The sequence below is a fragment of the Branchiostoma lanceolatum genome, chromosome 7 (assembly GCF_035083965.1).
Source record: "Branchiostoma lanceolatum isolate klBraLanc5 chromosome 7, klBraLanc5.hap2, whole genome shotgun sequence".
In the NCBI taxonomy this organism is placed as follows: Eukaryota; Metazoa; Chordata; class Leptocardii; order Amphioxiformes; family Branchiostomatidae; genus Branchiostoma; species Branchiostoma lanceolatum.
The window spans coordinates 22967881-22980043 of record NC_089728.1 but is presented as its reverse complement, the minus strand read 5'-3'; the positions used below and the strand labels follow the sequence as shown (position 1 = coordinate 22980043).

General features: G+C 43.7%; 1 protein-coding gene across 8 annotated transcripts in view; it reads right to left on the bottom strand.

The window, feature by feature from the left end:
• The window catches only part of LOC136438194 (piezo-type mechanosensitive ion channel component 2-like), a 163960-nt gene that overhangs the window by 65466 nt on the left and 86331 nt on the right, over positions 1-12163 (bottom strand). For all 8 annotated transcript variants that reach the window (XM_066432941.1, XM_066432943.1, XM_066432942.1 and 5 more), the window contains 5 exons: positions 11797-11973; positions 8956-9075; positions 6889-7095; positions 4923-5130; positions 4269-4364 (listed from right to left, as the gene is read on the bottom strand). In XM_066432941.1, coding sequence (XP_066289038.1) covers positions 4269-4364; positions 4923-5130; positions 6889-7095; positions 8956-9075; positions 11797-11973 — 808 coding nt within the window. The remainder of the gene's footprint in view (positions 1-4268; positions 4365-4922; positions 5131-6888; positions 7096-8955; positions 9076-11796; positions 11974-12163) is intronic.

Here is a 12163-nt window from a genome sequence, read left to right as displayed (position 1 = left end):
TTCTTCCGCCGCGCTACCGATAGCGGTCATCAAATTCTTCCCTGTGCAAGTCTAACGTTAACGTTACTATACTCGACACGTTTTTTGATCAGTATGCTTTGGTTTAAGATGTAAACAGAGACTGCCACATGACAATTGTATTTTGAAATGTCAGTGTTGCGTCTTATTTTCCCCCAATAACAACGTTAACTTTGTAACGTCATAGCGAGATCGACCGATATGTTATCCGAGTGCCGCAAGGATTTCACAAAGGCCGCCGCCGGTCATAGCGGTGGGGAAATCAACGCCGCTAGGCCGAAAAATAGCGAATTACTCGCAAAAATACAGGGGAAATATGGGCAGAAAAAAAAAAATCGATTTTCGAGGGATTTCTGGTTAGCAAAATCCTAATTCTTAGAAAAATAATAAACGTACCGTCTAAAATAAGACAGTACCGGGCGGATTTTGAGGCGAAAAAAAATAAACGTACCGGTACGTTTATTTGAGAGGTGAGAGTACCTGTACATGAACGGTCAATCAAACAGTCACACCTTCTCATTTAAATGAACTAAAACAAAGACTGATTGAAGGATATTTACATCGGATTCCAAAAATTCAACTCAGAATTACATGTAAAAGGACGAAGAGAAAACCAAGGCAACAAATTAAGGACTTACAAGACAGTCAAAGAAATTTATGAAAGAAAAAACTTATTTAAACATTGCAAACTTCGAACATCGCAGAGCGATGTGTAAACTTCGCATCAGTGACCATTCCCTTCACATAACTGGCAGGCTTTACAGCCTGAGTTGTATTTGCCCTGAATAAATAAATGAAACTGAAGGCATAACCGTAACGTTGGGTAACATAAATTCGCGGGGTACTTAAATTCGCGATTTTTCGAAAACGGGGTATTTAGGGATATGTGCTAGATGCTACATACTAATTAAGTAATACCGCTAGAAATGCAAACCTGACAGACTAACGTATTCAGAACACTGTCTGAAAAGCTTCGATAAGCATGCATTAGAAGGCGACGAGGTCAAAAACTCTCCGTCCCTTATTGGAACAGTCTGAGGGCTTCGTGGGAGAATTACACAACATGGTTGTCGTCTGGTTTATAAGACAAATGTCACATCCACTTCCTGCTCAACACAATTATTTACAAGACAACTTATTACAATCTCTTTTGCTAACCTGCAACTGGATTCTAAGTGTGATCAATCATCAAAACTCCTATCTGTTGCTACAACCTACGGCATGTGTATTTTCCCGCCGCCATATTGTTAACCAGAATCCTGTTGTCAAGCAGACGACAAAGGTTTGTGAGGAACACTTTTTTGTCTAAATGTTGCGTGTGATAGTGGACTGAGGAAGATATTTTCCTCAAAGTTTGCTCCTAACACAACAAGGAACACATGGACATAGTATTATTACCATTTCTACGGCATCCAGCTAACTTCCCATGAATAATGTAACGTTACACGTTGCCATGACGATGGGCCGACTTTGAGTGAAGTTCTACCGACTCAACACACGGGTTGTTCCCGAACTGGCCTGATGTGTGCGGTACAGCCGTTTTTTCGTGTATTTTTTTGACTTGGACACGTCTATATCCATAGCACTCTCCTCAAGCCAAGGATGGAACGAATAGCTGCTGTATAAAATGAAATTAGCGGTAAGATATTCAAGACGAATCTTCTCTCCCGAAATAATGTTCACACCTGTCCGACAACACCGTCATTGTGCGTGCGGCGGACGGTAGTTTCAAGTTGAAATATTATGGTGTCAGCACGACTAGAGACAAAATCTACCATATAATGTGATTAGTGCAAAGATAGTACATGATACTGACAGAATAATAGAAAAAAAGGATGGTTCATTGTTCTGCTAGATTGATTTCAGTCAACCATTATCGGAAAAATGGCGAATTTATGTTACCCAACGTTACCCCTCTGAATGATAGAACATGCGAATTCTGTGACCATTTATATGTTGAAAATGACACCCATTTTTTACTAGATTGTTCCTTATATGAAGATGAGCGCCAATCGCTGTTTAAGACAATAGAATTAGACAAGAAATGTACAAAAATGTCAAAGCAGGACATTTTCATATACCCGATGTCATACAATGGACAAAGTATGTAGCCATGTTTCCAAATGTTTCAAAAAGAGAGAAGAAACTACTAGGTGATTAAGATTAGTTTAGAAATAGTCCACCATTTGTTTGATTTTTTAGTTCTCAATATTAGAATAGAGAATAAATCAATTCTTGCTGTATTTTGCTTCTTATAGACCATGTGTGGTCATCTGTGCATTTAGCCCATCTGGGCAGGAACATGCAATAAAGACTATAATATTATGTAATTCCCTTTTTTAAAAGAATTTTTCTCCAGCACCCAAGCTAATGACTTTCACGCTGCATATCACAAGTGCATGCATTCTAGAGCAAAACGTTTTTTTATGGAAAAAAAGGATAATCTAATAAATTAAATGCAGTCACTGTTGCAACTTGTACTTGTCTGACAAAAAGCAAATGTTGACATCTCTGTTAGTAAAACCCTTAGGTCTAAGGTAGTCTTAACAACCTTAATCATAGTAGGATTGGTCAGTCGACCAATCGTAGGGAATTACGCTGAGGAAGCGACCTTTGACCTCTGCTCGTGCCGTCCTCAGAATTGCGACATCCGCCGTCCGTACGGCTGGGTTCGCCTCCCGGTCAACGTTCCGTCGGAAACCTTTCCCCTCTCGAGCTTTCATGAAGCATTTCAACCTACCGTGCGGCGCTCCCCAACTCTCGAGGCACACGAATCTGCCAAGAAACTCGCGGGTTGCCGTCCTCGTTGGGCCCGACGCCGACTCAGACAGCAGGGCCGCGGTGTGCACTACAGCAGCGTGCTTGGGCTCCCAGTAACGTTGCCCACCTGGATTCGCAGTTCTAAGCGAGAGCTCCTCCCGACCCTGAGTCTCTACACTGTTCGTAATCTTTGGCGACGTCCTGCAGCGAGTTTTCTTCACCAGCCTGGGACTGCACACCCGTTCCTGCCTGCCTATAACGTCCACAGAGACCGGAACGACAGCCCCCCTCCCCACTTCCCGCCAGTGATGCCGGGTCTCGCGAGACGCCCGAGACGCCTGAGACTTTGGCAGCCATGTTTCTTCCCGCGAACTACGTAAACAACTTTTCCACGAGCGGTCCTTCCTCAGCGCCCGCCTCTCTCCCTTTCCACCCGTCCCTACACGGACTCGAGACTGCGGCGTGCTTCTACAACAGCTTGCACAAGGCTCCCAGTACACCCACTCCACGCCGATGCGACTTTACTTTCCGGTCCGATTCGGAGTTCGCGGCAGCGCCCTGCAGCGAGATCGTCACCAGTCTGGGTTCGCAGAGCCGCAACTTCTGAACTTAGTGTAGAATAGATTAGAGTAGTTTAGCACAGCCAGATTGACAGTGCATCAAGACCAGCTCCAGCTGCGTACCGAAGACACCCATGACCCGCCCACGGCCCACTTCACAGTACTAAGTGAGAGCTACACGCCGACGCACCTTTCCGGCCTGACTCTACGCTGTTCGACAGTGCCCGGTGACATTCTGCGGCCCGTTCTTCGCCAGTCCTGGACTCTTTTGCATGAACTCGAATATCTAGCTACTTCCTAATTTAGATTTAGTACTACCTCTACAACTAACTACATTTCAGCTACACGGTTTGGGGCCCTCACTTCTTTCGGCTTGGCCGTTGATGTCTTTGTACAACCAATAAGCCTCTATCACAGAGCAGGCTCACATATTAAAGACATCACATGCCCCAAACCGCGTAGCTCTCTTCTTGTATTGTATATGTGTACGTGAGTGTAATTATAGTAGGATTGGTCAGTCGACCAATCGTAGGGAATTACGCTGAGGAAGCGACCTTTGACCTCTGCTCTGGCCGTCCTCAGAATTGCGACATCCGCCGTCCGTACGGCTGGGTTCGCCTCCCGCTGATCAACGTTACCACCATCCCGCCCTTGCTGCAATTTCGTTTCTTTAACGAACGAGTAGAATTGCGTAAACTTACCAATACTGTACGTAAATGCTACACTGCAGTTTGTGTTATGACCGCCAAGACCACAGTCTTTGGCCGTTGATGTCTTTGTACAACCAATAAGCCTCTATCACAGAGCAGGCTCACATATTAAAGACATCACATGCCCCAAACCGCGTAGCTCTCTTCTTGTATTGTATATGTGTACGTGAGTGTAATTCATACTTAACGAATGTCAATAGAAGAATAGAAAAGGTGTCACCTAATAAGAGCCAGGAGTTTGGTCTGAGGTTGTAATCAGGTAGAAACATCCACCTCACCAGGTTGTCTGGCATGCCACGGTCATACCAAGGGTACACTGCAACAGGACACATGCTGTTAACTTACAGTGATAACATTAGACACACACACACATGCACATGTACAAACACACACACACATAACACACATGCATACGCACACACACACATACACACAACACACACACACATATATACACACACACCCACAGTGTCACATATACACACATGCACTGCATATTTTCAGCACATGTACAGGTTCATAAGTTCAAAAGATAACAGTTTTTGACAAGTCACACAAACATGTCCATGCAGTTAAACATTGAAATGTCAGGACTAATTGGCCCAGCCACTAAATGTACTTGGACCTCATCTGGCTTTCAACGCATATTGAAATTTACCAAAAACTTCTAAGATCTATTTTTGGCCCTCCAACTTTTTCATATGACAATCAAATCTTTGCTTACCAACTTAAAGCAGCACAGTACAAATTATTAGTATTTCTTTACCAAAAACTGAATGAGTATCGTTCATCATGGGATGCCTTACATCATTTGGTGATCCTATGATATATATCGTAATGAGAGGTAGATAAATGTTGATCATTTCACACCTACCAACACAGAGCCCTGGGGGCAGGCCCATGCACAGCAGATACTCCACTATCATAATGCTGGACAGTGAAACAGCATAGTATGGCCAGATGCGCAGATTGTCCTTTCTATCCTTTGGATACAACAAGATGATTCCTAGCCAGATCCCATGCAACACAGCAATGAAATCCAGCCTTAGCCAGATGTTGAAAACTGCCATCATGTAACACATCTATGAGAGACAAGCAAAAGTAGAACATGGTTAATATTTCATTGACAAATGCAACAGACAAATGACCAAATAAATCTTCTGTATGCTGAAGTGAACAAATTTGTTACATACAGTGTTTAATCAGGATCAAGTCACTGGATATGCAGTGTGAAGTACAACTGGTCTAAATTGCCCTGAGGATGGTGGCAAACGGTCTACCAAAATGTCAGAAGATACAATGTATAACATCTACTAAGTTACATAGGGTACATAATTCTGCCATCCTGAAAAGATACATCCAACCAGATCTCCGACACAGTATCTTCCAGTATAATGCACTCCAGGACATCCAAACTGTGCATACCTAGGGGGATGCTGCACTGGAGATCTCTCAAACCAACTGTTTTTCAAAGTGTAAGATTCACGTAACCCAGCAGATTAATGTTAATGGAGGTAACATATTGTGTGTAAACTATTGGTTGTGGGTAAAGAACTTGAATGTGCCTATTGAAAATACAGTAGAAGCCAATTAATTGCACCTCGGATAAACGCACCTTCCATTTAACTGCACCGAATCCCAAAATCCCAAACCGGTTCCCACTCACTCCATTGTTAGTGACTCCGCATATCTGCACCGCCCATTGTCACCAATGCCGCACCAAAATTTTTCAAAAATCCTCGATAAGTTAACTAAAAATGTGTGCTAAAAATCGGCAAACGCGGTACAAATGAGCCGATAAGTACCTATGTAGAGGCACAATGCCACCAATATGTTTAAAATTGTTTTCACTAACAAAAGAAGCTGGTCTCCATTGACAATCACGTTGAAAGCGATCCTATGGGAGGTCCTGGGCGGGTCACTGGGCGTGTCGTCACCATAAAGAGACACACGCCTGCCAAAGGCGGTATTGCGGTTTGGAAGACAGCATGCTGTACTCAATAAAGATTGGTCTCTACCTGTACACTGTCTTATTACCGTAAATGTATTTAAGTTCGCGGGGATTTGACTTCGCGTTAAGGATGACATGGGGTGCTGTCGGAAACCGCACAGCAACTCGGCAAGGGCTACAGACGTGTGGACGGACATAGCAGTCGCTTTTGACGGTGCGGTGCTGACGTGATCATCTGTCGCATTCTTTTATGGCAGAGCTGAATCTGCGTCCTAGAAACTTCCTACATTCACCCGAAGGATGTATACGCGGGTTTGGCTATGCTATAAGGAGAATGGTCTGTCACTGATCTAAGCCATCTAACCATATCTACCCACTGGATACGTAGTACAGTCCATTGTACAGTAATTCACTACCGATGTACACAGTTTAATCTTTACAAACATGACACTGGGGGGGCCTCTCTGGCGCTTACTGATTTCACTCACTGTGTCCTGGGATGTCATTCCTGGGAATTTGAAATTTACTCTAATGTAAACGTGGCCCTAACAAGAGGTGGAATCTACGGTGTTACCGCACTGTACCTGTGTAACGAAAGCTTTCTAACATCTGAATGCGAGCTAACAAGTTCATACAGCACACCGAGGTTTATAAACTATTCACCTCCTGTATGATACAGTGTACTACCGGTCCAGCAGGGCAATTTCGCATAATTGCACCAGCCGGATAATTGCACCAAATACACTGGCAAATGGGGTGTGCAGTTAAGCGGATTCTGCTGTACAACAGTTACTAGATTACAAAATAAACATCCTCTTTCTCTGTGCTACATAGATGTAAACAGTGTTTGTGACTACATGTTTCTTGTATCTTCTATTTCTCTTCTTACCTCTAATCCAAATTTGTAGAAGAAGAAATTAGTGAAGTACTTCAGACACATGAACAAGCCCTCGTCAGCATTCACTCTTTTGATCCTGGGGAATATGATCCCAGGTAAGGGGTCCTCTGGGGGTAGACCCTTGGCCAACCGTATGTGCTTCTGATGTCTCTCTATGGTAACAAACAGCACTAGGAACAAGACCACAACCAAGTAATCCTGAAAACAACAAAACATTTGTCATCTTACACTGATGATGACAATGGTGCTACATGGGGTATGCCTAAACACCTCACCCGAACTCATCCGAACTCACCCGAACTCATCCGAGTCAAATATGCAAGTGTACAAGGGACAATGACTTTATGTGACACTCTAGATACATTGTTTATGCAATTATGAATAAAAGAATATGTACCAAGTCTTTATTTTTTAAGTGTTTACCAGTTTTCTTATGTTTGTCTGCTAGTTTCCATGATAACAAATACGCCGTGCTTGTACTTGAGGCTGAAAAACACTTATTATGTGCACAATTATTATGAGTTGATATTTGCTATACTATAATCTATGACCTTAACAGCCTCCACCGTCCTCCACTGTCCGTTTATTGTCCTGTCGTCTGTCAAGCTACAAAAACGTATTAGGGGACCTAAATGGACCACAGTAATGAGAATCCAATATGGTGGGCAGACATTCCTTCTGATCTTGGAGTGAGAGGGGTAACATGCAAAAACTGGTAAATACTTAGGATTTGCTACATATCTTTTATTCATAATTGCATAGACAATGTATACAGAGCGTAACATAAGGTCATTGCCCCGTGTGATGATGATGATGATGATGTATGTATATTGCATATTAGACTCGGATGAGTTTGTGTGAGTTCGGATGAGTTCGGGTGAGGTGTTTAGGCATACCGGTCTACATGACATGTCACTTTGGATTTGTATCGGTAAGCACATACATGTAACTTGATGTACTCTGAAGTGTGATACTAACTGACCCAACCCGCTGTCCAGAATATATCATTCTACTTAATGTATCTAATAATTCTAAATCGACATCTTCTAAGATTTGAGGAACGTTTGAATGTCTTTACTGGAACTAAGGCCACGTTCATGATTCAAAAAGTAAAACTGTGCAAACCGTTTCAGCAAAATAAATCCAATCATTTGTGAACATGAATGCTCCGAAACGGTTTCGTTTCATATTATTCTGAACCTCCTCCCGCGGTAGTCTACAAGGGTTCAGAATAAATCTATTTCACGGAATTGTCACCATGAACGCAAAAGCGGTGCGGAACCGTTGTGCCTCTGTGTTTATGACGTCGTACACTGGGCTCGTGGGCTCATTTCGCTGCATCACGTTTTTTGATCGTAAAATCTTCTAACTGGTCGACTGAGGAAACCCGGGAGTCCTGATATATATTCTGGCAAATCAAGAGATCCAGTATGAAACTTGATGGCGTATATCGGAACCAGGAGGTGTACGATACTATGAAGAAATTAACAAGGTCTTGAAGGAACGCAGGTTCAACAGGACATGTACAGCAGTTCAGCGCCGATTGAAGACAACTTAAGAACAACTATTGATTAGCGTTTTTTTAGCTGTCAATAGAACATTTCGGCCGTGTTTTTGAGTCGTAAAATCTTGTTGCGGCCGCCAACTCGAGCTCGTGAGGCGGTGCGGGACCACAACAGACTTAGCATGATATGCAAGTTTGATGTAAACTATTCTGAGCGTGAATTCGAATGCAAAATGTAAACTGTTTCAGGTCAGATCTTAGCCCAAACTAATCAAACCGTTTTGATTTTCGCCTGCGAATCATTGATTGATCATGAACACTAAGTGTAATTCAGGATAAACACCCAATACCTCTTTGTGATGCACCATTACCAAACTACAGATGGCTGATAATCATCATCATATATAGTCTGTACCAGACTAACTACGCCAGCTTTATAGGGACATATTTGCAAGGGTTTCATTTGCAGACTATGTTAATGTGATCTTGTTTTTGTTATGGGTTTGAGAACCCAAAATGAAGAAATAAATGAATAGATTTAAAGAAGAACTGACCCTGATGTAGTACAAAGCTGGGGTACTCTTCCTAAAACCAACCCACTCAGCACTGTCCACACTCTGGCGCCGACCAATCACAGGCTGTTCGGTTGGTCCGAAGGTAATGTTGGACATTGGCTGAAGGCAATAGAGTAGAGACAATGGTATGCAGGGGTTCTATACCATTGGATAGTATTTATTACGATTCTAACGCGAATCGAAGGTTCATTCCAACATCAGGAGATACGCAAGGGTCTTTGTAGACTACATTTATTCAACTCATAGCACAGACACCCTTCTCGGGCCCATCTCTGGTCAACTTCCTGTGTAACTGATCCCAGACCTCTCCCAGCCAAGGGCTCTATGCCCCCTGGGTCATCCTGGGTCATACCATTATCTGGTGTCGGGGTGACACCTATCATGACACCTCCCCCAGGAAGATAACTATCTTTTACATCAGTTATCTTCTAACCTAACAAAACACATATCATGTTACCAATACATCCTACTGTTACTGTTAGTTGTAATAGACTCACTGAAATGTCAGCACAGTTCGACAATTTGCTCCTGGTGTGTACGCTACATCTCTAGCACTGTCTACCACAACACAAACACCCAACCCTTGCTCTTCCAGTCTTCCTCTCGTCATCTTCCGAGATTTGGTACAATCTTGGGACGAACCATTGTGTCAACGCCCCTACCTCGGCACTAGGCACGGACCATCCGCCCTGACCCGGGTAGGCCTGGCTACCCAAACACACCTTCCTCCCGTTTCCATTGCCCAAACTCTATGACTTGACGACACGAGTCAAGGCAGTTGAGACCAACAGACACTACACTACACCAAACAGCAAGCCCTAATACCTTACTGGGTGACTTTCACAATTACCATAGCAACACTGCTACACTTTACATACATCCACTATGAACAGTAATGTACCTCCCCTACTGGGTTACAAGAAATTCCACCCTAAGCAAGACCAGATGATAGCTGGTCACTAGCGTTTGTGGCTTCTCAGTTCTAGGATGGGTTACATAAACACAACTTATATAAACAGAAATGAAACTAGGTCACACAGCCTACTATAACACAAAGTTCTACTATGAAATCAAGTTAGACGAACAAGGTAAAAGCTACCAACTGTTAACTGCTACAGTCCAGTCCTCAAACAACTCATCAACTTAACCCGCCTGACTGTCCTACTTCTAGTAATATTCCAGTCCTTGGGATAACTTGACAATCGAACTGTTCACACAACGGACGGTCTTCACCAACCAAGGCAGTTACCACGATGCCACGGGTCCCCCGCTCGCTTCTGCCCTCAGGTCCTGGCCCCGACATCCGTCACAGACAGCATAGCGTCCGCTACCTGCCCCTTTTGCAAGCACACAACGGATGTCTTCAGCAACCAAGGCAGTTACCACGATTCCACGGGTTCCCCGCTCGCTTCTGCCCTCAGGTCCCGGCCCCGACCTCCGTCACAAACACAGCATAGCGTCCGCTAGCTATCCCAAGACCGTCCTCAGCCTTGAATTCCAGCTGCCAACAATGAAGAATCCCCTTCTTCATACTTACAGCTGCCTGCTCCACGCAGAACCAGTTACCGATAGCGTCCACTGCTGGAGCCTGGGAAATCCTCACTAGACAGCTACTATCCTGGTCTCGAACCAATTCCCGATAGCGTCCACTGCTGGAGCCAGAGAAATCCACACCCGACAGCTACTATCCTGGTCTCGAACCAGTTGCCGATAGCGTCCACTGCTAGAGCCTGAGGGAAATCCTCTCCCGACAGCTACTATCTTCTTCTTCTCCTCCTCCTACCTCCCCGGTAGAAGCCAGAGACTAGTCAACACTTTTCCAAACTTGAGATTTCTCCTGGCCTCCACACCCCAGTGGCCCCATGCCACGTGTAGTCCACATCTCTCCAATCTTGCAGCCAAACACAAGTCTTCCACGTTTCTCCGGACATCCTGCCGACAACGCCATTATTACGATTCTAACGCGAATCGAAGGTTCATTCCAACATCAGGAGATACGCAAGGGTCTTTGTAGACTACATTTATTCAACTCATAGCACAGACACCCTTCTCGGGCCCATCTCTGGTCAACTTCCTGTGTAACTGATCCCAGACCTCTCCCAGCCAAGGGCTCTATGCCCCCTGGGTCATCCTGGGTCATACCATTATCTGGTGTCGGGGTGACACCTATCATGACAGTATTCAATACTAAATTACATCATTGATATAGTAATATTACACTGCAACAAATCAACTTAACATCATTTCAACATTTCATTGAAATCTCAGTAACAGTTATGTGCCATATACAATGTATATGATATTTTCCCATCCTCCTCCTAGCTTGACTGATATACATAAAAAATGAATAAATGCCATTATCATTAACTAGCATTTGTCATGTACAAGTGTCAGAATAGTAACTCTGCAGTAGCTATAAAGCCTGCAATATAGCCACATAACCAGGATCTGCCATCTTGAAATGTTTATGGTGAGGCCGTAAAGTCGTCGCTCCATAGATTTGGCCAAAAAAAAAAGGAACTTAAAACGCTTGTACAGCACGAAAACTTTGCAGACATTCAGGGGACACCTCCTTGAACATGTTTGTAGTGGTGGATTAAGCACCCTATTCACGATGGTGGAAATTTTGGCAGATATTCTGGGCATTCCCTTAAGAGACATCTGAGTGGGCATTCCAACATGTCAAGAGAAGAAAGTTTGTAATTACATGTAATTTAAAATAAAACAGAATGTCAATTACATCAATAACACACCACTGTAAAATTGATACATGTTATATACAAAAATTACAACATTTTGTAGGTTAATGATCATATTTACCAGAGTGCAATTGGTTTCAAAGTGCTCCATCCTGACCATGGAGAGTTGGAAGAGCATCTTGGTAAGAATACCAAATGCAGCCCAAACCATGCTGGTGTAGAGGGCTGGCTTCCTCATCACCTGCAGCGGGATGGCCAGGGACCACAGCACCAGGAACATCAAGTTCATCACAGACACCTGCAGAACAACTACAGTCTGTCATACTGAACACAGCACTAGGAACATCAAGTTCATCACAGACACCTGCAGAACAACTACAGTCTGTCATACTGAACACAGCACCAGGAACATCAAGTTCATCACAGACACCTGCAGAACAACTACAGTCTGTCATACTGAACACAGCACTAGGAACATCAAGTTCATC